A 26,678-nucleotide genomic window follows, 5' to 3' on the forward strand; every position below is an offset into this window, starting at 1 on the left:
TCTGCTCTGGTGATTACTGTCATATAGCTGCTCAGAACCTTACTGTCTGTCTGTCCTTGAGTCTTTGGGGGAGTTATGATACAGGAAAAGCTAGACTTGGGTTTGTCTCTGTTCCTTCTGTGCTGTGAAAAGAAACCACGACCTTGTGTATAAACATAAATGCTCTATCACTGAGCCAAATTCCCAGCTCCCATCAATCAACCTAAGCCTTGAAGGCTGGCTGGCATATGAATTCATGAGACTGAGGTGGGAATAGGGGTGAACGGGCCTGAGTGGGCTTGACCACAGCCAGCTGTTGATCTCTGCAGGTTCTGGGGCTCCTCACTGGCTCATAGTGTGGGCTTTCATCTTTAGCAGGCTCTGAAGCAGTGGTATCCTGGGACAAGAGACCTGAGACAATAGTAGAGGAACAGGCTTCTGGGCTGTGGAGGCATCGGAGGACACACGGTGGGGGGGGGGGGTAGATGCCTTTATGACTGTCGGGATTCAGAGCCGTAGAGCTCAGCATTCACTGACCATCCTCCTCACACCCTGCACTGGGGATGGAGCCCAGGGCTTTGCATAGGGTAAACAGGTGCTGTACCAACGAACCCTGGTCTGGCAGGCCATCCGTGTGTATCTTAAAGCATCCCAGTAACTGCTAAGGGCCTTAACCACTAAAGACTGAACTTGTTCAAGGTCACGGAAATATTAAGGGGAAAATGTTCATATTCAGAGACTGAGGTGGGCCAGAAGACGGGAAGGAGATGTTGAGACTCCCGCCTGTGTTTCAGAACCATGGACAGTGCTGAGTTTTTTTCAGCGCTCTGGTGGTGGTTCTGGAGGACGTGTAGGTCAGTTAGGGTCTGGGTGAGGTTCCCGACCAGCTCCAGGCTGCTCCAATGGGGCGGGGGCCGCCTGCAGGGCCGGGCGGGGCTGTACTGCCATCTGGAGCCGGCTGCTGCCGGTGGCCACTGTCAGGGCGCGAGCAGCGGAGCGCACACAGTGCTGGAAAGAGCGCCGCTGCCTCTGCACATGGGCCGGCCTCGCCGCCGCCCCTAGCTCCAGCGGCTGGGGTCTCGCAGCCCCCAGCGGCTTTGACCATTGGACCAGCCATGTCTCTCGGCGGAGCCTCAGAGCGCAGCGTCCCGGCCACCAAGATTGAAATTACTGTGTCGTGCCGGTGAGCGGGCCGCGCTGGGGAGGGTTTAAGTACTGGCAATGCCCCAGCCCCGCGCAGCAGCGGGATCGGTAGGGGTAGGGGCTAGACCGCAGAGGATTTGCCCAGGAGCTGGGAACGGAGAACCAAGGCTAAAGGCGGGAGTCACTGGCAGGATGAAAGGGGGGGGTCTCCCTGGGCAGCCCCACCCTATAAAGGCAGGCTCAAGCCTGGCGGCTTAATAGGTGGGTTGCGGGGCTCCCTAAAGATCTGAGCCACAAGGGGACAAAGTTCTGGGGCGAGCCATCCTGGACCCTTGGAGACAGTGTGGGCACATATGGAACCAATTGGCAGAGATTTCTGCTGCTGTCCCGAATGTTGACAGCGTTTGGACCCCAGCACTCATTGGGGGTAGTATAGAGAGTATGATTTGAACCTCGGGTCTCTTCCAGATGGCCAGTTCAGGACCGTGTCAAGGTGGTGGGCTCCAGAGTGATCTAGCCCTCTCTTCATCTGTTTGTTGCTTTTCTCCAGGAATCTGCTAGACCTGGATACCTTCTCCAAGTCGGACCCCAGTAAGCGGCTCCAGGGCCTGGAGGAGGAACCCGGGATGTAGGAGCGGGGGGCGGGGGGCGGTGAGGGGTGCGGGCCGACCTGACGAGCTCCCCTCCCCTGCCCCCACCTGCAGTGGTGGTGCTTCACACGCAGAGCCGAGCCAGCCAGGAGTGGCGGGAGGTGAGTTCCCAGCCCAGTTCAGGGCCGCTCCAGGGAACCTCCAGCCGGGCTGCACGTCCTGTGCTCATCCTCTTCCCCCCATATTCCCTCCCCCCCCCCCGCACCTTTCCCCACCCAGTTCGGACGAACAGAGGTGATTGACAACACACTGAATCCAGACTTCGTGCGCAAATTCGTCCTCGACTATTTCTTTGAGGAAAAGCAAAATCTCCGCTTCGATGTGTGAGGCTCCTCCTACAATCCTGTCTTGGCCCGCCCCACCCCACCCTCACTTGGATCAGCCCAGAATTCTGCCTCGTCCCGCCCCCTCCTCACCTTTCTACTTGGCTCCTCCCCTAGGTCCAGGTCCCTCTTTAAAGGAATCACTGTGGTCCTTAACTCCGCCCCCACACCCAGTTTGGCCCCGCCTTAGCAGGGTCTAGTTCCCCCGCCAAGGCAGGCCCTGCCCACAAACTTAGCATTTAATTTAGCTCCACCTTAGCCTCAGGTCCCCTCCCGGGACTCCATCCCCATCAAACCCATACCTTGGCTTAAACCTAGCCAGGACCCACGCGACTCAGACACACAGACCCAAGTTGAATTGAGGTCCACTGCCCCTCCCCCTCCCCTACAGTTTTAACCAAGACTGAATCTGACTTCTTCCAGACTTTCTCCCACCCAGCCCCGCCCCACACAGATTCCACTCTCTTCCCAGGTACAACGTTGACTCCAAAGCCAACATCTCCAAACCGGTAAGCCAGTGGCCGCTCGCAGGTTGCCTGGGCACATAGGGAGGCTAACCTGTCAAAGGACTTTCCTGAACACTGCTCCCTGGCTCCTCTGCCAGCATGGGCCCACCAGCCCTTTCCTTAGGTCCCGGCCCCTCTGGACTCCCACCAGCCCCTATCCCAGCTGACCCCTCCCACACACACACAGCCTGCTCTGGCCTCACTCACTGCCTTCCTTCCTTCCCTGCCTCCGTCCGGGGACCTGAAGAAGGTGAGGACGCTGTGGGCTGCACCAGGAAGAATTCGGTTGGGAGATCTTCAAGAAGCAGAGTCACAGCTGTGATTCTGGCAACGGTCCTCTGTCGTTTTGCACTTCGGAGTAATCTTGGTCAAGAGCAGCAGCATCACCAGGGTGGGCTTGGGGCGCAATCCCCTACCCCTCGTTGACTCCCTATCTTGGCACAGGATTTCCTGGGACAAGCATTCCTGGCCCTAGGAGAAGTAATTGGAGGCCAGGGCAGCCGCGTGGAGCGACCTCTGACGTAAGCTGAATGGGAAAGGGTCCAGGGGAGGGAGGGTCTCTTCGCTGAGTTCCCCTTCCCAAGCCGGGCTGGCGGGATGTCTGTAGAGGCTGCAGAGAATGCCCCAACAGTAGCTTCCCTACCTCACTTTACTCCTCTGGAAAGTCTAATCTCTGCTCAAATCATCCTCAGGCTGGACATGTTTCCTCTTCTTTTTCCAAGCCTGATTCAATCTTTAAAGCCTTCTCCCAAGCCCCACTCTGCTGGGAAGCTTTCTGGAATTAGATCAAATCCTCGGGTCTTGCCACACTTGCTAGATGGTGCATTCGCTGCATTCTGGCTCCTTGACCTGGTTGAGGACCTCTAGATTCACCTGTTCCACCATTGTACTGGACCTCTATCGCCCATTGTTTAATGGGCCAGAATTGCAAAAGTGAGCCAAGATAGTTGGAGGAAGGAGGTGGAAATCAGTGCAAACACACAGTAGACATAGTAAATGACATATGGAGGAGGAATCAAAAAAGAGGGATGTGGAAAAGCAGGTAGGAGAGGGGTACCGTATTCAGTCCTTTGGGTTACTAGAAGGCTAGTAACATGGGAGTGGCACCTAAAAGGAAAAACTGAGCCTTGGAGACATAGGGGCAACGGCCCTAATGAACCCACATCATATGGAATCGGCCAGTGTCGTGGAGCCAGGAGAGGGTCTGGGCAGGAGGCCTAGTCAGGACCTTGTAGCTTTGACTCTGAGATGGAGTCTGTGTAAGGGTCTCAGCATGAGCGCCATGATCTGACTGATCTGCTGACCACCGGGGTTGAGAATAAACTCTGGCTCAAAACAACAACAAGAAGAATAAATCCTAGGTAGACAAAGGCAGAAGAAGACAGCCAGTTAGAAAACCGGCCATCAGACAGGAATGGAGGGGTAGGGAACTGGTAAGATTCTGGATGGACTCTGAAGGGGAAGCTAACAGATCCAAACCATTAAATACAGATGGGAAAGAAATGGGGCAACTGGAAAGGAGGCCAGGGCCTTCATCCTGAGCAGCAGGAAAGAGGAAATTGTGCCACCGACTGAAATCATTTGGGTTGTTGTTTAAATGAGCATGCTGCTGGGCACGGTGGCCCACCCTGCACCCCAGCACTCACAAAGCTAAGCTAGGCAGATTGCCTCAAGTTGGGGACCAGCCTAGGTAATATGGTGAGCTGCAAGCCAGCCTGAGTGGGGGCAGATGAGAACCAGTTCGGAGGGGGAGATTCAGCATGGACTCTCCGTGTTCTGTTAGATACCACGTATATACAACAGGGGGTAGACACACATACATGAGCAGGTTCTGAGACTGCACTTCTGTACAGTCTGTGTTTTGTGACAGGGTGGTCCCGTGTAGAAGAGGCTATCCCAGGATGTTTGATGAGGCTAGGATTAAGCATGCATGGCTACATCCAGCTTCTTAGCTGTTGCTGCCTTTTGTTCTTCACTGAGGACACACCGCTACAACTGCCACAGGCACCGTGTAAATCTTGCAACACTAAGGACACTTTGATATCAGTCACAGCATCAATGCCTTACTTTGTTTGGTGGCTTTTTTGTTTTGAAGACAGACTTTTTTGTTTTGAATCCAAGCTATCCTTGAATTCCATACGTAGCCAAGACTGGCCTTGAACTCCCAAAACTCCTTCCTCCACCCACCAAGTGCTGAGATTACAAGCATGTGCTACCATCCTGCCTGGCTCCATAATAGCAATTTCTGTATAAAATATGGAATATGGTTTTAATCCCCCCCTCACATTGCAAGAAAAAAAATCTTTTTTCTTTCTTTTTTTTTTTTCTTTCTTTTTTAAAAGAAAAGTACTGAAGTGTAGCTCAGTGGTAGACTGTATCCTTAGTATATATGTGGTCCTGGGTTTGATCCCAACACCATAAAAAGAAGGAAGGGGGAGGAAGCAGAGGAAAGGAACCAACCATATCTAATGCTGCTACAGGTCATACAGAATGAAAATTAGAAATTATCTCTATGTCACTGGTAACTCTGACAAGAGGAAGTAGAGGCTGGAGAGGTTTAGGAGAGGATGGGAAAGGGACATATGAGCCAGATAAATTTCAAAGAGTTTTTGCTGCAAAGGGAGAAAAGGAGATGTGTATGTAACAGACCTGGGGTCAAGAATAGGTTTACGGGGCTGGAGAGATGGCTCAGTGGGTAAGAGCACCAGCTGCTCTTCCAGAGAAACCAGGTTCAATTCCCAGCACCTACATGGCAGCTCACAACTGTCTGCAACTCCTATTCCAAGGGATCTAACACCCTCACACAGACACTGGTGCAGGCAAAACACCAATGCATATAAAAATAAGTTATTAAAAAATAGGTTTACAGGGCTGGTGACATGGCTCAGTGGATAATAGCACCTTCCACCATGCCTGATGACCTACATGATAGAAGGAGAAAACCAAATCCACAAGTCATCCACACATACAGAAACAAATAAATGTAAAATGATGCTTACCTAATAATCCCAGCACTTGGGAGACTGAGGAGGGTTTTAGGATTCAAGGTCAGCCTAGGCTGCATCCTAAGAATCTTTGAAGAAAAGAGAATAGATTTATAATTTTTCAATTGTGCTTTTGGTTTTGGGGGGAATATTTTGTTTTGTTTGGGGGGGTTCGAGACAGGGTTTTTCTGTGTAGCCTTGTATATCCTGGATGCTTTGTAGACCAAGCTGGTCTGGAACTCACAGAGATCCACATGCCTCTGCCTCCCTGAGTGCTGGGATTATAGCGTGTACCATCGCTCACAGTTTCAACTGTATTTTTATTTCTTTTTATTTTTTTAAAGATTTATTTACTGATTATATATACAGTGTTCTGCCTCCATGTACATCTGTACACCAGAAGAGGGCATCAGATCTCATTATGGATGGTTGTGAGCCACCATGTGGTTGCTGGGAATTGAACTCGGGACCTTTATGAAGAGCAGCCAGTCCTCTTAACCTGACTGAAATGCCGATGGAATAAATAGGAAGGGGAAACAGGCAAGTGTGGTAACCCATGCCTATAATCCTAGCATTCAAGAACAAGAGTACTGCCATGAGTTTGAGGCCAGCCTGGGCTGCATAGTAAGTGCCAGGAAATCCTTAGCTACAAAGAATCTCAAAGAAAAAGAAGGGGGAGCATTGCTGGTGTGATGTCCTTGTACAGACAAGACAGAGAGCGGATAGTAGCTAGCAGAGGGGTAAAGAGACACATGACAGTTCATTTATAGCAGCTGTAGGAAGGCTTATCCATGTGGGTGAAGATGCTGGTGGCAGGGTAGCATGGCAGTGGGTGGACCATCTCTTCTGGTTGCTTCAGTTTTGTCAGCAAGTGGGAAACCAGGTCACTGGCTGAGTGAGGATGGGAGGAGGCTCTGGTGCTTTAAGGAGAGAAAAGTGAGTCTTCTGTGTGGCAGAACTGGAGAGAAAGGCCTTGGGTACTTGGTAGCGTTGCTGGGCAGTGGTAAAGACCTGAGGTTCATGGCCGTGTGTTTGAAGTGGAGACTGGTTAGCTGGGTTTTGTGGCTGTGCTCTCACTGTGTGAGTGCAGTAAGGGTTAGACAGAGTTTAAATGGAGCTGCAGTGCTGCAAATTAACATGTTAAAGTGATAGTCGTGCTGGGAAAGGAGATTTCAGCTCTCCCTGGGTGAGAAAAGCACAGAGCTTGGAGAGAATGGAAGGCCATGGGATCAACAGCTAGCTGGTTCACTGTGCTGAGCAATGGCCCTATCCACAGTACATACCCTTCTGCTAAAGCTTGCAGGGACAGGACTTGAAGGAACTAGAAAAGCAGTTCTTTTTATTCTATTTTTTTAATCATTGTTGGTTTTTGAGACTTGTTTTTGTTTTTGTTTTGTTTTGGGGGGTGTTTGTTTTTGTTTTTGTTTTTTAAACAGGGTTTCTCTGTGTAGCCTTAGCTGTCCTGGACTCTTGTAGACCATGCTGGCCTTGACCTCACAGAGATCCGCCTGCCTCTGCCTCCCAGCGTGCTGGGATTGCAGGCATGTGCTACCTCACCTGGCTTCCTTGTTGGTTTTTTGAGACAAAGTTTCTTTGTGAGCTCGGGCTATCCTAGAACTCATCCTGTAACCTAGGCTGGCCTTGAACTCAGACAGCCTCCTTGTTCTGCCTTTGAATACTGAGATTAAAGGCATGTGCCACCAGCTAAAACAGTTCTTTTTATTTTTGATTTTTGTTTGTCCTCTAGCCCAGGCTGACCTTGAACCCTCGCCTTGATCTCCTGCCTCAGCCTTCCAAATGCTAAGACTACAGACATGCATCACCACATCTTGATTTTTTATTAGTATTTTTATGAGACAAGACATATTTTTATATAGCTCTGGCTGGCCTGAAACTTGCTTTGTATACCAAGCTGTCCTCAAACCTAGATGATCCTCTTGATGGCCTCCTGAGTATTGGTATTACAAGTGTGCACTACCATGCCCGGGTAAGCACTCTCACTTTATTTTTTGAGATGAACAAAGCTCATGATTTTATTTTATTATCTTTATAACAAAATCACCTTAGGACTGGATCACTTAGCCCTCTCTTTTCTCATCACCATCCAGTTCAAAATGCTTGTATCTCTTATTAGCCAGCATTCTTTTAGATCTGCAGTTGGGCTCAGCACACTCAAGTCTCAGCACAATCTTCTTTGTAGTTTTAGCCTTTTTTCAGAAAATAGGCTTAGTCGGCCCACCATAGCCACACACACACACACACACACACACACACACACACAAAGTCACATAGCAAGTTAGAGCCAGCACTTGAACCCAGGACTCTCTCTTTTTTTTTTTTTTTTATTTGTAAGGGGGTGGGCACACATGTGTCACAGCACACATGTAAAGATCAGAGAATAACTTGTGGGAGTTGATCCCCTCCTTCTAGCAGGTATGTCCTGGGAATCTAACTCAGGTTGCCAGATTGGGCAGCAAGTATCTTCACTCCCTTATCCACTAACCCATATCTCCAGCTCCTGGACTAGCTACCCCCTGTACATTTTGGGTCCCTTTAGAAATCATGACTCATAGGCCTCTACCAACTAAATCCCTTAATGCTTAGGGATCCAAAGCAAATCAGGAATGGGGATCTCTGGCTACACCCTTTGAGTACAGAGAAATGTCCCTTCTGGGGCCAGGAGAGAATAAAGCTCGCTCTGTCTTTTCATTTTGTTTAAGTCCTTTGCTATTTGGGGAGTGAAGGTGGGGTTGTCACTGCTTGCATTTTGGTCTCTTTTTTTCTTTTTCATTTTTCTAGACAGGGTTTCTCTACGTAGCTTTGGCTGTCCTGGAACTCACTCTATAGATCAGCTGGCCTCATACTCAAAAAAATGTGCCTACCTATGACTCCCAAGTATTGGGATTAAAGGTGTGCACTGCCACCACCTGGCTGCATTTTAGCCTTTTGATTTGAGGCATGGTCTTGCTATCTGTCCTAGGCTCACCTGGAACTCACTGGGTATCCCAGGCTGTCATCAGGCTCACACCAACCCTCCTGCCTCAGCTTCACATGTGCTGTAATTACAGGTGCAGGCCCCATGCCCAGCTGCATTTGTTTAGTTTGTTGAGACTGAGTTTTACTAGGCAGGCCAGGCCTCAACATTTTGATCCCCCTACTTTTGCTTCCTGAATGCTAGTTTTATACTAGCATACAAGCACACTGTGTGTGTGTGTGTGTCTGTTGTCTGTCTGTCTGTCTCTCCCTTTCTCCTTCCCTCCCACCTTCAAAAGGCAAAGCAAGCTTTCGCCTCTTGGTCTAAACAAAATTTTCTCTCCTCATCTAGAACTGTCCATCACACTCATTTGTCTATAGCTTCCAACAGGCCACTCCCCTAGAAGCTTCCTGAGGGCAGAGTCTGGCAGATGTGCTGAGTGCCAGCTGGCCCCTTCCAATCTAGTACAGTGCAGGCAGCCAGGGTTGTTTGAAGAATGCACCCTTCTCATGTACAAGGTTTACAAATCACTTGCCGATTAGATCTCCTCACAGCTGCTCACCCATTTCATAGGCTGAAATAAGACCCCAGAGGAGGAGTGACTTGCCAGGGTCAAGCAGCTCGAAAACAATAAACTCTACCCTGAGTCTACATGCCTTTGTCACACTGCTGGTATGGGCACCCACGAGCACCTTCCTGCCAGGCTTTTAGACACCACTAAGTCAAAGTAGGCCTTTCTTCACCAGGAGCCACTCAGAATAGAAGTGGGGTATACTTAGGTGATTGTCGGCAAAGAGCAAACTGAATCCCCTGGCCCACACAAGCCCAGACTGATCACGCCAACTCTGCTGTCCACCCTCCCTCCTCCGTCTAAGAGGCCTTTTCTGCTTCCAGGGGTGTGCCAGGCAAGAAGTGTGGAACCATACTGCTCACTGCTGAGGAGCTCAGCAACTGCCGGGTCAGTGAGAGCCGCATGCCCTCGTTTCCACAAGCTCCTTCATTTCCCAGCCTCCTTCACTGGACCTTCTGAAGGCTCCAGGCTAGTTGGTTCTCAACAGCCCCACTCTCTCCATCCCTAGGACATTGCCACCATGCAGCTGTGTGCAAACAAGCTGGACAAAAAGGACTTCTTTGGGAAGTCAGACCCTTTCCTTGTGTTCTACAGGAGCAATGAAGATGGCACGTGAGTCACTCCCACACAGCGCTGAGGCCAGAAATGTGACCCATGCTTAATGAGTGGGGAATCTTGGGAATCTACAAGTAGTGTTCTCAGTGCCACTCCAAGGCCATTTCCTGTTTTCTGCCTCCCTTTAGGTTCACCATCTGCCACAAGACAGAGGTTGTGAAAAACACACTGAACCCTGTATGGCAGCCCTTCAGCATCCCTGTGCGGGCACTGTGCAATGGAGACTATGACAGGTCTGGTCCAACATCAGTTGCTCTTTCAGGGGATCAGGACATGAGTGGGGCTCCCTCTGAAAAGAAAAGAGGTTCCTGAGCCTCAAGATGTTGAAATAGAATATGAAAGTGCAGGTGAATAAATAAGTGAGCAGGTACAAGGAAAGATGGTCAGAAGGGCAGATAAACTGTGAATGGTTGGATGCTTATGTGAATGGACACATAAAGACGGCGACAGAGGAGGAGACAATGAAAGCATAGACGAGGTATAGAAAACTAGACTGGTAGGTACATCAGCAGACGAAGAGAAGATGGATAATTAACACATGGAGACATGATAGATGATTATGTAAGAGCTGATGAATGACTTTAGAGAGGCAGATACATGAGTGAAAAATTAAGTAGAATACAAGAGGACAGGCAGAGTGACAGGTAGATTGATGGCCAGACAGATGAATCATAGTTGAGTGAGTAGATGATTAGTGGAAGAACCAGTGGATTGATGTGCGTAAAATAGATGGCTGACCCAAAAGAACTCCGGAGTGGGTGGTACAAAGACAGGTAGGTGTGGAGGAACTGAAGGGCACCTGAGTGGATGGTTATGCAAATGAATGGACAGAAGTTAACATGGTTGGGCATTTGCTTGAACAGATGGACAGACAGGTGGTGCTTATAGTATGTACATGTGTTAGAGTTGGTGAGTGATGGGCTGTATAGTTTGGAGGGTGACTAAAGGGTAGGAGTAATAGGCAGTTGTACTGGCATACGTATAGTAAATGGATGGCTACGTAGATAGTTTGGTGGACTGAACTTAACAGATAGATCAGATCAGGGATAAAGTCTTTGGATCTAGGTGTGATAGCACATGCTTGTAATCTCAGTGCTCAGGATCTTGAGTTTAAGTCCAGCCTGGGCTATATAGCAGAATGGTTGAAGAAAAGAAGAAAATTTCAAAGGAAGAAAAGGAAGGAAAAAGGAAGGGAGCGTAGGTTAAGGTCTTTGGAAACAGGATATCTGGGTTTAAATATCAGCTGTCACTTACTAGCTATGAAATCTTAGCCAGGTTGCTTAGATTTCAGGGGGGAGGGCAGAGAGGATGTATATATCAACTTTCTTATCCAAAAATAGGAGCAATAATACTTACAGAGGATACATTAAATGAGACATTCTGACAGTGCTAAGAACACTGTCTGGAATAAAGTGGGATTCAAATGGCAAATACGTGCCTGCCTGTCGTGTGTACAGAGGTAAAGCTAAATGAAAGGGTGAAGGTTGAAAATAAGCAACTGACAGAAGGACAGATGGATGGATGGGGTGACTACAGTATGGGCAAGTGGCTGGGGAGTCCCTAAGGTTTGACATGTACACACAGCCCATATTTGGACTTCTCATGTGCATTTCAGAACAGTGAAGATCGATGTATATGACTGGGACCGAGATGGAAGGTAGATGAGCCGATGTGCTTCTTTCTCCTGTGCTCACTGATGCAGTTCCTAGACCACTCACTGGGAACCTCAAAGCAGCTCTGGGGGCCAGAAGGGTGATGGTGGCCATGGGGCCGATCTGTTTAGATAGTTCTCTTCACCATCTTTCACCTTTTTCTTCCCCATCTAGCCCCAACCCTACTGCCCTGTAGCCCAAGTTAGGCCCTCAGGCAGTAAAAGCTCTAGGATTTAGCTCTGGCCCCGTGCCGGCAGCTTTAGCTTACCAACCCATGGCCTCATTACAGCCATGACTTCATTGGTGAGTTCACGACCAGCTATCGGGAGCTGAGCAAGGCCCAGAATCAGTTCACAGTGTATGAGGTGAGGACACGCCCTTCCATTTTTCCAGGCTTTCTGTCCTGGGCAGCTGGGTGTAAGTGTCACTGTGACGGTCCTCCACTTAGGTACTTAACCCTCGGAAGAAATGCAAGAAGAAGAAATACACCAACTCGGGGACCGTGAGTATCCCTGGTCCCTGGCCTCCCAGATCCTTATGTCTGTATCCCATGACACACATGAAAACACTGGGGGTCAGATACAGTGTTGGGGACAGGTCATTTGGGACAATAACACTGAGGATAAGGTGATGCTATTGAACTTTTTCTTTGTTTTTGTTTTTTCTCACCCAGGAAAATTTCCAACTATTACCCTTTTGCAGAATTAAAAAAAAAAATACCCTAATTTGTATTTCCAAATTAAAAATGCTTTTGGAAATCCCAAGATGCACCTGACAGCGTCTCCCTTTATTCTTTCAGAGACTGAACAGGGTGGGAGAAACTGGGCAGGAGTGGAAACCTGTGTGTCCCATAATACACTTCTCTCTAAACTCTAATAGGCTTCCCTCTCTTCTGCCACCTCAGCTGTGCTTACAAAAGTGGCAGGGCTGCCTCTTGTGTCCTACAGGTCACGCTCCTTTCCTTCTCTGTGGACTCAGAATTCACTTTTGTGGATTACATCAAGGGAGGGTGAGTCATGGACCAAGCCAGCAATGAGTCTGCCTGCTCGTGAATGGTCAGGGCACAATGAACTCATGGAGATAAATTGTCAGGCAGTGGCAAACGATGTATCAAGTGTTCTGTGGAATGCAGAATGTCACCTCTTTGTTCTGTTTGTGGGGCTGCCAGTCCCTTTGGAAGATGGAAGCCCAATCAGTAGTTTCCAGCAGTGGCCTAGGAGCTGGGGGTGGAGTTCAATGCTCTCAACCCCTAGAGTGTCAATGCACCCACACAGGAGATGCCTCACAGGTAAACAACAGGGTAAGTCCAAGGTCAAGAGAGGGAATGCTGCCCAGCCAACTGTAGGGGACATTGTGCTTGCATCAGTGAAGGCAGATAGGCCTGGGCAATGAACTTAGCTTCTCTGAATTTCCCTTGTCTCCTATGTAAAATGGATATTTTAGTTACTATTACAGGACTATAGTGTTACATTAAACTACATATGATACTCCAAGTCATGAGAATAGGCATTTAACTCTGCTTCCACAGTGGACCACCGACAGCAGCAGGACTTGGTACTTGGTCCCGCCCAGACTGTCTGGGTCACAATCTGCATTTTAACATGAGTCCATATTTGGGAAATACTGATGTCATAGGTATTGATCCCTCATTAATCAACCCATCTACTCCTCCACCAGGACACAGCTGAACTTCACAGTAGCTATTGACTTCACTGCTTCCAATGGTGAGACATGGGTGAGGGTATGGGAATGGGCAGAGCCTAAGGGATTCTTTGGAAATTGGTCTAGATTCCTTCCTGGGATAAGACTTAACTACCCAAGAAGTCCACACTTATATAAAGCCAAGCCAGGATGGCACTTGCACAAGAGTGATGGAGGGGAAGCACTGGGTGCAAAGGTGGACAGAGGGTGCAGGAATATGATGGGTACACAGGTCAGATAAAGTTGAAAGGCTAGATAGTTCAGCTGGCCAGTGAGAGAGAATGAGGTTATCAGGAGAGAATAAATGGATTGGTGGTTGGTATATGCAAGGATAAATTAATAGTGAATGATTAATCAATAGACAAATCAATAAATAGGTCATGGGGAGAAGGATTGGTGAGAGAGTACACTAAGGGCCATGTAGGTGTGTGTGTGTGAGCTCACAGGCAGACAGCTGCTTTAAGTTGAGGAGGTAATGGGCACATTAACTTGTAACTAAGAGAATCAGGCAGGGGAATGGATCCATATGGGAAAAAAATAGAATGGACAGGAATGGCTGAATAGGCAGAATATTATAAAGATGGAATGGAAGAGAAATGACAGGTAAGTAAACAGGAAGCTGGCTATGTGGATGGATAGGTGGACCAGAGCATACAAAAGTAGATGATAGAAATGAACAAACAGATTGAAAACTGACGTTTCTACCTGGCAGATAGGTTGGAGGAGGTGTGAGTAAATGGGTAGCCATGTAACACAAGGTATAAGACATAGAGGAGCAAGGAAGAGTTTCATGAAGGGTATATGACCAGAGAGCTGATGCAGTTACAGATCGAGGGAGTTCATGGCTCAAGGTGGGTACATGGGTTGGTAGGTGGATGCACATAAAGATAAGCAGGTGACCGTCTCTCTACAGGGAATCCCCTACAGCCTACCTCGCTGCACTACATGAGTCCCTACCAGCTCAGCGCTTATGCCATGGCCCTCAAGGCAGTGGGAGAGATCATCCAGGACTACGACAGCGACAAGCTGTTCCCAGCCTACGGCTTTGGGGCCAAGCTGCCCCCAGAGGGGCGGATCTCCCACCAGTTCCCCCTGGTACAGTATGGGCCAGGGCATACACTCAGTTCCCCTTGGTCGATGGATCACTTCTGTCAATAGTTTGAGAAGGGCGAGGACCAAGGAAGATCTGTGAGGCAGCGACAGGACAGGGAGGTGGGGCAGTTTGGAGGGGAGCATAAAGGAGGTGGCAATTTGAGATCAGAGCACTCCTGGTGTCCTCAGTGGGGGCTTGGCTTGACTGAACTCTTATTTTTTTTCTTTTCTTTTCTTTCCTTTTTTTTTTTTTCAGAACAATAATGATGAGGACCCCAACTGTGCAGGCATTGAGGGCGTGCTGGAGAGTTACTTCCAGAGTCTGCGCACGGTGCAGCTCTACGGACCCACTTACTTTGCTCCTGTCATCAACCAGGTGGCCAGGTAAAAGGGGACTGGGTAGGTGTGGGGAGGGAGGAGGTGATTGGACCAGACATAGGAGGGCCAATCTGAGTGGACTTGGGCTTTGGAGAGAAGGGGAAGTAAGTGTTCAGCGTTAGCCAGGATCAGGTACCAAGAAGGTATACTGCCTGCCTATGCTTAGAGAGAGTGTCAAGAGACAACCTCAGCTGCTGCCTGGAGCCACATCCCATGCCACAAAGTGGCCTCACTGGCCTTGACTTTGCCTGAGAGAGAGGAGTCTGTAGGACAATGGTAAAGGCACCAGCTTATGTACTAGGCATGTGTATGAGGCTGGCACTAGCCAGGTGACCTTAAGCAATTGACTTTTAAATTGTTTGTTTGTTTGTTTGTTTATCTGAAAAGGGTCTCATATAGGCCAGGCTGGCCTAGAACTTGCTAAGTTAGCAGGCCTGCCCTTGAATTCCCTATCCTTCTGCCTCCAGCTCCTAAGTGCTGGGAATTACATGGGTATGACACCACAGTGCCAGCTAGCTTGTCTTCATCATTTCTCTGCTGCTGAGAAGAGACACTATGACCAAGGAAACTCTTTTTTTTTTTTTCCCAAGGAAACACTTATAAAAGAAATCATTTTATCCAGGCAGTGGTGGTACTAGCACTCAGTAGCAGCAGCAGGAAGATCTCCATGAGTTTGAGGCCAGCATGGTCTACAAAGCTAGTCCTAGGACAGCCAAGACTACATAAAGAAATCCTGTCAAAGAAGGAGAAGGAGAAGGAAAGTATGTAATCAGGGATTGGCTTACAGTTTCAGACATTTTAGTCCATTATCCTCATGGTAGGGAGCGTGGCAGCACATGGGTGTACAGGGTGCTGGAGAAGTAGCTGAGAACTCTACATTTTTTTTTCAAAGATTTATTTATTATTTATACAACATTTTGCCTGCATACCAGATCTTACTATAGATGGTTATAAGCTACTATGTGGTCTCTGGGAATTGAACTCAGGATGTTTGGAAGAACAGTGAGTGTTCTTAACCTCTGAGCCATCTCTCTAGCCCCAGAATTCTACATCTTGATACACACACACACACACACACACAGAGAGAGAGAGAGAGAGAGAGACTTCCTCCAACAAAGCCACACCTCCTAATCCTTCAAACCCTTCTTAAAATGTACCACTCCCTGATGACTGAGCATTCAACTCTATTTACCTATGGGGGCCTTTCTTATGGTTTTGGTTTTTGGATTTTTGTTTTTAAGACTCTACATAGTCCTAGCTGTCCTAGAACTCACTATGTAGACCAGGCTGGCCTCAGACTCAGAGCTCCACCTGCCTCTGCCTCCCCAGTGCTGGGATTAGAGGCGTGTGCCACCACAGCCCACTTTAGCTTGGCCTCTTTAATAGAACCTGTAAAGTGGTTGAACTTTGGACAGCAGTAGAAGCTTCTCTTCCTTCCTTTTGTCTGTCTGGTTGTGAAACAAGAACTCACTTTGTGGCCAAGACTGACCTCTAGCCCCCTATATGGCCAAACGACCCACCTGCTTCACCTTCCAAATGCTGCCATGACAGCAACATGTAACACCATACCCAGCAATATTAACCTACTTTCTGAGATATTGTGAGGTTAGTTAGAAAAAAAATTATTAGGTAATGGTGTAAGAAGGAACAACATAGTATCTGGCCCATAGAACAGACACAATTTGGGACAGGTCTAAAACTCTGCAATGTTTTAGAATAAACATAAGCAATGAAAACCCAGATTATATCTTAAATAATAAGCAAAGGGTATTGAAGTAAATAAAATAAAGCTACAGAATAAAAACAAGCATACAACAACAAAGGAATGACATAAGCACTGAAGCTTAAGGAAGAAAAGGAGTGGGCCGGGGAGGCGGCACAAGTGGTGAAGTGCTCACCGCGAAAACATGAGGACCCAAGTTCACATCCCCAGTAGCCACATAAAAATCTGGACACAGCAGTGCACACCTACACTACTGTGTCTGGGGAGGTGGAGGAAAGCATTTTCCTGAGGCTTGCTGGCCGGACAGTTTAGTCAAATCGGTCAGCTCCAGGCTCAGAGAAAGACCCTGTTTCAAAAAATAAAGTGGCTAATGATTGGGTATGGCTCTTGGTAGCAACTTCTGGCCTCTGAATGCACATATACAAATGCACGTGCACAGACCCCTCCCACACACACACACACACGGTGCGGGGAGGAAGGAAGTTTCTCTGACTGAATAAAGAAAAGTTAAGGCACACTTATGAGCTGAGGCGGTATGATCTCAGATGCAAGGCCCACCTGGGCTACACATTGACATCCTGTCTCAAAACCAAAACAAATAAATCATTACATGCGGAATAAAAGAGACCTAGCCAGGGGCTGGAGAGATGGCTCAGTGGTTAAGAGTGCTGTCTGCTCTTTCAAATGGACCCGGGTTCAATTCCCAGCAATTCCAAGAGATCTGACACCTTCACACTAACTCACATAAAAATAAAAAATTAAAGAAATTAAAGAAATAAAAGAGACCTAGCCAAACCAGTGTCTCAGAAAAGCTTGGAAGTAGAAGTAAGTGGGAAAGACAAATGAGGGTTGTGTGTGTACTCAGCTGGTGGAGAGCTTGCCTAGCCAGGGTTCGATCCTCAGCACTCCATAAACCAGGTGTGGTGGGCGAATGTCTGTAACCCTAGCTCTTGGCAAGTATTGCCAGGAGGATTAGAAGCTCAGGTTCATCTTGAGCACAGTGAGTTCAAGAACAACCTGGGCTACAGGAGACCCCAGCTAAAAAAAAAAAAATCAATAACAACAACAAAAATATGTTAAAGGTTTTCTGATAGACTTTCCATTCCCTATTGAAGATTGATTTACTTTCTAATACATGATAAGGATAGTAGTTACTTTAACTGTAAAACTAAAATAATGTTAATGTAGAAAATGTTAAGGACAGGTGTTGTAGCAAATTTTAATAGTTACCTACAACAGAGAGGGAAATGAAAGTTTTAAATTAGAGCCAGACATAATGGTCCACATCTTTAATCCCAGCACTTGGAAGGCAAAGGTAGGAAGATCACTGTGAGTTTCAAGTCATCCTGGTCCACACAGTAAATTCCAGGCTAGCTAAGACTGCATAGTGAAACCTTCTCTCAAAACAAACAAAAAAGGGAAAAGAAAAGGTGGAGCATGTTGCAATCAGATCACATTTACTATTCCACAAACAATTTTTTGTCACTAATTTGGGATTCTAACCATTTTTGTTATTGTCTTTAAGCATGTTTTTAGACATCTTGGGCAACTACGCTGATGAATTTACTCGTTTATTTAGTAAACCTTCAGTTAAGGATAATTCTGTCAAAAGTGTAGATTCTGCAGTAGAGTAAATTAGTAGTACATCAGCACTCTCTCTTTACCTGTGAGACAGGGTCGCGTGGAGCCCAGGCTGGCCTTTAACTCATTGTAGCCAAGGATAAGGTAGACCTTCTGACCCTTCTGCCTCTGCTTCCCTACCTTCCCCGTGCTGGGATTACAGGATTACCCCCATACTTAGTGTATGTGGTGCTGGGGATCAACCCCTGGCCTACATGTGTTAGGTAAGTTACCGACGGAGCTGTTAGCCCCAATGCATTAGTCCTACACTGCCTTACACTGGCTTTGCGGCTCTGCTCAGTTCTCTTAAACACTGTAAAATGAGAATGCTGAGAATATTTACATTGCAGGGTTGTTATGAGGACTCGTTAGCGTATGTCAAGCACTCACAAGAGTGCTCATCCCTGGTAAGTGATGCAACAGTAGTTATTACTGTTCCTATTATTATCATTATCACTATTCAAAGGGCAGCTGCTGTGTGCTCAGTTCTCTGCTGGGGCACTGGGGACTCACAGTTGAATCGGATTTAGTCCTTGCCCTCGGGAGCTCCCGCCTTGGTGTGGGAGACAGAAATATAAATAAATCATCACTTCTGTAGGCCAAAGCTCCCCAGAAATTTCCAGCAAGTTGCCTGGTGGCAAAAGTAAGACACTGTATTCCCTGGGTGGGGGTGGAGGGAGATGGAGGACACAGAAGAAAGCAGTCAGACTGAGAGGGACTTTGAAGTCTAGTGTTTCATCTTACAAATTCATGCAAACTTTCTATTCTCCCATTGTGTCTGTCTTTGCTCTGATTATGTTTAAAAGGAGCTTTGTGTGTACTTCATCCACTGGCTTCATCCACACACAGGAAAATTCATTCTTGGATCCCCCTTTGGTACCCTCTGGGTATGAGGAGAAGCAGAACACCCGCCTCAGTGGGTGGGGCTGCATCCTAAAGGAGAGGGGTACAGGCTACAGCAGAGGGACTGCTTAGCTGGATCTGTAAAGTGAGTTGGCTTTCATCAGGGAGAGGCTAGGAGGCCTGGCAGTGGCGACAGCACAGAAAAGCACAAAGGTACTAAGCTACAAGTTTGGGAGATGTTGGGTGGCTAGATAAAAGAGAAACAGGTGCGGCACATGGAGGAGTGTACGGGAGCAGGCCAGAGTGGACACTGATGGACCCGTTTGTTTGCCCCTGGGGATGGCTACTTAGTATTTCTTAACTTCAGTTGCCTCATTTTAAAAGTAGGATAAGCTGGGTTGTGTGGTGTACACCTGTAATCCCAGCAATCAGAGGCCAAGGCTATAGGATTGCCAAGAGTTTAAAAACCAGCCTGGGCTATTCAGTAGCTCTAGGCCAGCCCAGGTCACTGTTTTGCATAGTCCAGAGGATGATCTAAAGAAGCCAGGCTTTTGATTTGAAATGAGAGAGTTTATAAAGTACATAGTAAGGTGGGTGGATGTGATGGTCTGAACCTTTAGAAGCAGGATGTCTGTGAGTTTAAGGCTAGCCTGGTCTGTAAAACAAGTTTCAGGCCAGCTGAGCTTACATGGGAGAGCCTGTCTCAAACAGTCCTTAAAACTGGGGGTGGGGGGAGATACAGCAAACAAAATCCTGCCTGCTACATGCTCACCACCACGCTCTGTACCCGCACAGAGCGGCAACAGTGACTATCTGTGAACTGAGCACGTGACAAAAGCTAGCACTAGGCCAGGCCTCTGAGGAGGGTGGGCCAGAACCCAGACACAGGGGCTTCCTCACCCACAGCCACTCTGGACCTCAGCACACCATGCAGAGCCAGCTACACTGTCACCATGCCTCTCTCAGTCTCCTAAGACCAAGTTTAGCCAGCAGGGCTGTCTAACAAAATGTCCTGAGATGACAGAGGTGCCTGGCATCTGTGCTCTCCGGTATGTACTCACTGGCCGGCCACATAGGAGGAGGGAACCCTTAAAGGCAACCAGAGTTAGTAATGGAATTTTCCTTCAGTTTAACTTAGTTGATTTAGAGCGGCATATTCGTTCACATGTGGCTAGGGACAATGTATTGGACAGCACAGATCAATGATTTTCAGTCTACTCAGGATGGGAGACTAGGTAGAGTAAGGGTTAGACTGAGGGTTGTCCGAAGTTCTTTTCTGAGGGGGAAAAAAAAAAGCTAACAACGACAACAAAAATCCTGCTGGAATCAAAGATTGATGATGAAAGGAAAGGGGGCTCTGCAGACTGACTTGCTGGATCATTGCTGTGATCCAGCACCTGGGAGGTGGAAGCAGGCAGGAGGATTCATCAGTGTCTGTTTCAGCTACAAGAGCAAGACCCTACTTTACTTTTAGTCCCAGCACTCAGGAGGCAGAGGCAGGTGAATCGCCATGAGTTGATGCAAGCCTGGTCTTACCAAGCAAGTCTAGGACAGCCAAGGCTACACAGAGAAACCCTGTCTCTCTCTCTCTCTCTCTCCATATATATATATGTATATATATATACATATGGAGAGAAAGAAAATGGAGAGATGGCATGTAAGGACAGCGGTCAGGTTTGCCAGAGTATGGGATCCTGAAGCCCCGGGTCTTGCCCGCTGTTCACAGGGTGGCTGGAGGAGCAGGGTCTGAAACTGACCATGGACTTTCTGGTTGGCCACTGCATATAGACTGGTCTTTCATGCAGGGCTGCAGCCAAGATCTCGGATGGTTCCCAGTACTACGTTCTGCTTATTATCACTGATGGCGTCATTTCAGACATGACACAGACCAAAGAGGCCATCGTCAGCGTGAGTCTGAGGAGGAGGGCTTCTCCGGGTGGGGTCACTGTCTATGCAGTGAAGGGGCTGAGATGTTTGTTCCATGTTTTCCTAACAATTTCACCTGCTTGTTTCAGAGATGCCTATTGGCTGGGGCACAAACAACACTGGCTTTTGATTCTCTAGGTCCCAACATGATGCCAGATGAACCCACAATGGAAACCTGGGTTTAGGAAATGCTGATCTTTTATAATCAGCAGGAAGCATGCCTGCCCTTTGGCCCAGGAGAAGGAGGGGACTTTTTGTTTGTTTGTTTACTTGCTTTTAGTTTTATTATTGTTTTGTCTTGTAATAGCGTTATACTATATAGACCTGGATCCCTATATGGCCCAGATTGGCCTGAATAGTGGCAAGCCTCCTGCCTCAGCTTCCTAAGTGCTGGGTCTACAGGTATGAGCCACTAGGCCTGGCTATTTTTGTTTGTTGGCCTGGAGCTAGCTCACTGTGTAGACCAGGCTGCTCTTACACTCACTTTGATTCTCCTGCCTGTGCCTTCTGATACCTGGGAGTAGAAGCATGATATACCATGGCTAGTAATGGCGATTGCTGTCATTCAGGTTTCTTTTGGTTTGTTTGTTTTTCTGTTGGGTTTTTTTAGAGGGAGGTCTTACACTGTAGCTCAGACTGGCCTAGAACTCATTATTTAACCACTGTTGGTCTGGAACTTGTGATGATCCCTGCTACCTCAGCCTCCTGAGTACTGGGATTACAGATGTATGTTGCCATGTCTGGCAGGAAAACCAATTTTTAAATGATATTAGAAATATTCAAGGTCAGCCTGGGCTACAGAGACCTCTGTCTCAAACAAAGGAGATAATGTATATAAATCACCTGGCTGTGTGCTCTACCAGACGGCACCTGTTATGCATTCAGAGCTAGTCTGGAACAGAAAGCAGCAGCGTCCCTACTCACCAGAGCACGTGAAACACACCCCAGGCACTGTCCTGTTACAGCTGCTTACTCCAGCCATTCCTCTCTCCCCACAGGCCTCCTCACTGCCCATGTCTATCATTATTGTCGGTGTTGGACCTGCCATGTTTGAGGGTGAGTAGGATGGTATGTGTCCATGAGTGGGACTGGAGAGAACAGGAAGGATCTGGGCCCTCAGGCTGTCCTCATAGATAGAACAGTCTGGCACCAAGGTGAAATGAAACATCTTCCTCCTCAATAACCATGGCTGATGATGTCAACACTTTCCCCTCCTTTCTGGAAGAATGGAACATGCAGGAAGGAGAAAGGAATAGTAACGATAACAGTAACAATTTCACACCACTGTGGGATGCAAGTGTCAGGTCCTTGAGGATTCCAAAGGGCTCTAACAGGGAAGGGGCAGAATGAGTTGGAGTTGGAGAGACCCATCCAATGATGCCTGCTTGTCTGTTCTACAGCAATGGAAGAATTGGATGGTGATGATGTACGTGTGTCCTCCAGGGGACGCTATGCAGAGCGGGACATCGTTCAGGTAGCCCTGGGAGAAGGGAAAGCCATGAGAAACAAGGGAAGGGAATGGCTTCCCAGCAGCCACCCCCTTACTCCTTCTTAGTCACTACCTTTCTCCTTCCAAACCTTCCTCATTCATAGAACAAGTTTTCTTTCTCTCTCTCTCTCTCTCTCTCTCTCTCTCTCTCTCTCTTCCTTCCTTTCTTTCCTTGTGAGACAAGATATTGTTAGGTAGCACAGACTGCCCCAGAACTCCTGATCCTCCTTCCTCAGCCTCCAGAGTACTGGATTTATGGAACTGCATCACCACACCCGGCTTCAGTTTTTTCGAGACAGAGTTTCTCTGTGTAGCCTTGGCTGTCCTAGGCTCACTTTGTAGACCAGACTGACCTCTAACTCACAGAGATCCACCTGCCTCTGCCTCCCTGAGTGCTGGGATTATAGGTAAGCGCCGCCATTCTCCTGGCTCTGACAGTTCTTTTGGAGGATAAATAGGTTGCAGCTATCCTGAAGGCTGTAAGGCGTAGGAGGGCCAAGTCTCTTCCCTCTAGTGGAGATGACTAGTATTACACAGATAGCCAAACAAGCAAATGCTGCTGTTCACAGTAGTGAGGAAGGCTTCTGTGAAGCTATGGTGTTGACACTGAGTTGAAACCTGAAAGAGGTATCAGCTTCACAGGCAGAGAAGGAGCATGTAAGACCTGCTAGAGGCTGATTTTCTGCCATGGTGAATATCTGAGGTTTATGCTTTTTTGTTGTTGTTGTTGTTGTTGTTGTTTGGTTTTTGTTTGGTTTGGTTTGGTTTGGTTTTTTGAGACAGGGTTTCTTTGTCTCAAAAAACAGCCGTGGCTGTCCTGGACTTACTTTGTAAATCAGGCTAGCCTCGAACTCACCGAGATCTGCCTGCCTCTCTGTCCCCAAGTGCTGGTATTACAGGTGTGCACGGTTTATGCTTAATAATGTATCTATCCATGTATTTACTGTTTTGTTTTGTTTAGACAGAACCTCACTAGTTAGGGAATTTCCTATGTAGCCTTGGCTTGCCTAGAATTCATGGCAATCCTACTGCTTCAGCCTTCTGAGTGCTAGGAGTGTGTGCCGCCATGTCTAGCTCACACTAAATTGTAAAAGGACCTCTCTGGCTGCTGCACTGTGGGTGTGCTGTGGCAGGGCCAGGGAGAAGCCAGGTATTCATTAGTAAGCAGCAAGGATGACTGGGGATGTGTAAAGACAGAATAGTAGTCATAGTCAGAAGTAGTCAATTCAAAAGATGTTTAAAGGCTGGAATACAGTTCAATTGGGAGAGTACTTGTCTAGTATCCATGATGTCTTAGGCTTGATCTCTAGCACTGTAGTATGTGCCCAGCACTCAGGAGGTGGAGGCAGAAGGATAAGAAGTTCAAGGTCAGGCCTGAGAGATGGAGGGTTAAATGTATTTGCTGAACAAGGGTGATGGTGTGAGTTAGATTCCTAGGATTCCGTGGCAGGAGAGAACCTACTCTAAAAGCTTTCCTCTGTGCACCACGGCACACTCCTGCCTGCATCACACATGCACATCAGACACATACAAAAACAACATTAATAAATACTTTTTCAAAGTTCAAGGCCATTTTGCTACAAAGTGAGTTCAAGGCCAGTGTGGGGCCTATATAAGACCTTGTTAGGAAAAAAAAAAAAGAAAAATGTTTAAGAGCTGTGCATGGGTGTGTGTGTGTGTGAGAGAGAGAGAGAGAGAGACAGACAGACAGACAGACAGACAGTCCCACACCAGCCTAGGCTATGTAATGAGATTAAGAATAACACAAAAAGTCTTTCTCATAGGTTTTCCTTCTCTTTCCGTTAGTTTGAAATCACGCCGAGAGCTGAAAACCTGTTAAACATCAGGATGCAGGAAAGTGAGATTTAAAAGCGAAAATGATGTTGAGGGAATTTCTATAGAATAAAAGAGCCAAATGGATGGAAAAAAAAAAAAAGAATAACACAAAAAAAAAAATGAGACACTTAAGAACATAAGACCTGAAGTAAACATGGAGCTCTAGAGGGTACTTTTCTTCCTCCTTTTCACTTCTCCCTCCTTTACTAACCTTCTTTCCCTGGCAAACTGCTCCTCCCTTTCAAGCCCAACTTCTTCCTCTCTCTCCAAAGTCACCATTCTCTCTTTCTTAGAACTCAAGAGTCAAAGGCAGGTGGATCCCTCTGAAGGCCAGCCTGGTCTACATAAAGAGTTCCATGATGGCCAGGGGTCGGGTGGGGGGGAGCAGTTTAGAGCACAGGAAAACTCAGAGGACTAGGTTGAGATAGAGCGCAGCTTCCAGAAAAGTAGGAGAAAAGAGTGTGGTGGCAGGAGTGGGATTTGGGCTGGGGATTTGGTTCAGTGGTAGAGAGCTCGCCTTGCCTATATATAAGATCATGGGTCCAGTCTCCAGCACCCCACAGAAAGAAGTGAGATGTATCCGGAAGGATGACACTCAGTGCAATGAAGCGAAAGAGACTCTCAGGGAGACAAAGACTGAAGAGTACTGCCCACTGCACTGATTTAGCCTTAGCAGGCAATTGATGACATGAGTAAGAGTAATTTCAGTGACTGTGTGAAACCAAATTAGAATGAGTTGAGGGTGAATAAAAATTGGGTGCAGAGGTAGGGAGTGGGTGGAAAAAAAAAACAGAAGTAAAAAAATAGTTCAGTATGAAGGGAGATGGATAGTGATACTTGGAAAGAAACGTTAGAGATCAAAGATGAAACCTGAGTACTACTCACTCCCTTGGCCACAGCCCACACCTCCTTTTCTGTCTGTCTTAGTTTGTCCCATTCCGAGATTACGTTGACCGATCGGGGAACCAGGTGCTGAGCATGGCACGACTGGCCAAGGATGTACTAGCTGAGATCCCTGAACAACTCTTGTCCTACATGCGCACCAGGGACATCCAGCCTCGACCTCCACCCCCGGCCAACTCCAGCCCGACCTCAGTCCCAGAACAGCCCTGAGGACTCCACATATCCAATGCTTAGCAGTCCGCTTACCTGCCTGCCCGCTGCTGGAAGCTAAAGGCACCTGGAGTTCACCAGTAGGACCAGCTAGGTTGATCAGTGCTAGCTGACAAGCTTTCTGCCCCTGACTACAGAAAGGCCTGGCATGATCACCACCTACCTGCCTCATGTCAATAATAAAGCTGATCTTACTCCAGCTCTGTCTCATGGGTGTTGGAGAGGAAGAGTAGGGGACCCAGAGCATGGGACCACACCAAGAGGGAGAGAGCAAGGATAGTTTCAGCTAGGTTAACATCACCCTAATATACTTATCCAGTCACTTCTATATAAAATTTCAAGTATTTTAAGAAAACCTGTGCATGCTTGTACATCCCCCACCCCCCAGGACAGACAGACCCTAGCTTTTATCAGATTTTCTAAGATGTTCTTCATCCCCAAAGAGTTGGCTTTAGGACAACTGTTCCCTCCTAGGGGTACCAACCTGTAAACACAAGTTCGAAGCCAGTGCAGGCAAGTTATACAGACCTTGTCTTTTATTTTATTTTATTTTATTTTATTTTTTAAGAAAGAAAAAGCTGTCGGGGTGATTATAGTTCAGTGATAGGTCCTTGGCCTTGTATGTCCAAGACTTCAGTTCAATCTCCAGTAATGAAAAAAAAATCCTGTGTAACTTCTGGCTCATTTATTTTGTTGTTTTGTTTAGAGGTCTTGCTGTGTAGCTCAGCCTGACCTGGAACTCATAAGCAGTCCAGGCAATCCTACCGCAGTCTTCCTGAAAACAGATTACTGGCATATTCTAATTTTCTGGGTGAGTAGGATAGCTAGTATTTTCTTTGTGTATACGAGTTTTACGCATCAGACACTGTATTAGGCGATTTACAGACCTCATCTCTTTTAATTCATACTGTAACCTGAGGCACAGGTACTATGTATTATCTCCATTTAATAATGAGGAACCAAGACTCAGGTACAATAAACCATTTCTTTAAGAGAAATCACCGGTTTTACTCCACACCCCACGACTTAACCAGGAAACCAACTCCTGGTGTGCCGATTTTATTGGCATTTTTCCTTGGGGGGGGGCATACGAAGACGTGCATTTTAGGGTGCAGAATACCAAGTCTGTGAGAAAATTAAATACGTTTTCAGGGACTCTAGCAACTTGGAGATTTTTTCATACTCTGCAATGACAAAACTGCAAGGATCACTTAACAATGATGACCTCTGACATCCAAGTTCTCTGAAACCCCCCACGAAAATAAAGAATTTTCGAGCTCCGGGTTTACAAATAAGGAACCGGAAGAATTCAGTAACTTTCCCACGTTCACACTAGAAGTGTCAGTCATAGTCAATGGGCTGTGTGTTTTGACACTGTCTTCCAATCAGCAACCCGTAACCATGTAGCCCAGCGCTGCCAATCTGAGTCCCGAGGCTTTACTGTACCGCACGGGGAACCTCCCCAAACTCAGTTCCCTCATTGGGAACACGCCTTCTCGACGAGCTTCGTCGGCAGCCCCGCCCCCTGCTTCCTAAGTTCCGCCTTTTCCCTGCAACACT

At 47.4% G+C, this 26,678-nt stretch overlaps 1 protein-coding gene across 2 annotated transcripts; it reads left to right on the forward strand.

Annotated features, from left to right (window-relative positions):
- The first annotated feature begins 892 nt into the window (after positions 1-892).
- Positions 893-25,317, forward strand: Cpne9 (copine family member 9). 2 transcript variants are annotated; one of them, XM_060383913.1, is made up of 20 exons: positions 893-1,162; positions 1,673-1,713; positions 1,827-1,873; positions 1,992-2,095; positions 2,568-2,604; positions 3,046-3,122; positions 9,454-9,517; positions 9,639-9,742; positions 9,874-9,978; positions 11,361-11,402; positions 11,687-11,762; positions 11,846-11,899; positions 12,345-12,406; positions 13,075-13,121; positions 14,012-14,193; positions 14,447-14,574; positions 20,560-20,662; positions 21,679-21,736; positions 22,081-22,154; positions 24,933-25,317. In XM_060383913.1, exons 1-20 carry the CDS (start codon positions 1,095-1,097, stop codon positions 25,116-25,118), a joined length of 1,659 nt encoding a protein of 552 aa, XP_060239896.1. In that variant the 5' UTR covers positions 893-1,094; the 3' UTR covers positions 25,119-25,317. The 2 variants fall into 2 exon arrangements, with proteins under 2 accessions (XP_060239896.1, XP_060239897.1); XM_060383914.1 differs by lacking the exon at positions 893-1,162 and adding an exon at positions 1,264-1,383.
- Positions 25,318-26,678: the final 1,361 nt, after the last annotated feature.

Source organism: Meriones unguiculatus, chromosome 5 (genome assembly GCF_030254825.1).
Source record: "Meriones unguiculatus strain TT.TT164.6M chromosome 5, Bangor_MerUng_6.1, whole genome shotgun sequence".
Taxonomy (NCBI): Eukaryota; Metazoa; Chordata; class Mammalia; order Rodentia; family Muridae; genus Meriones; species Meriones unguiculatus.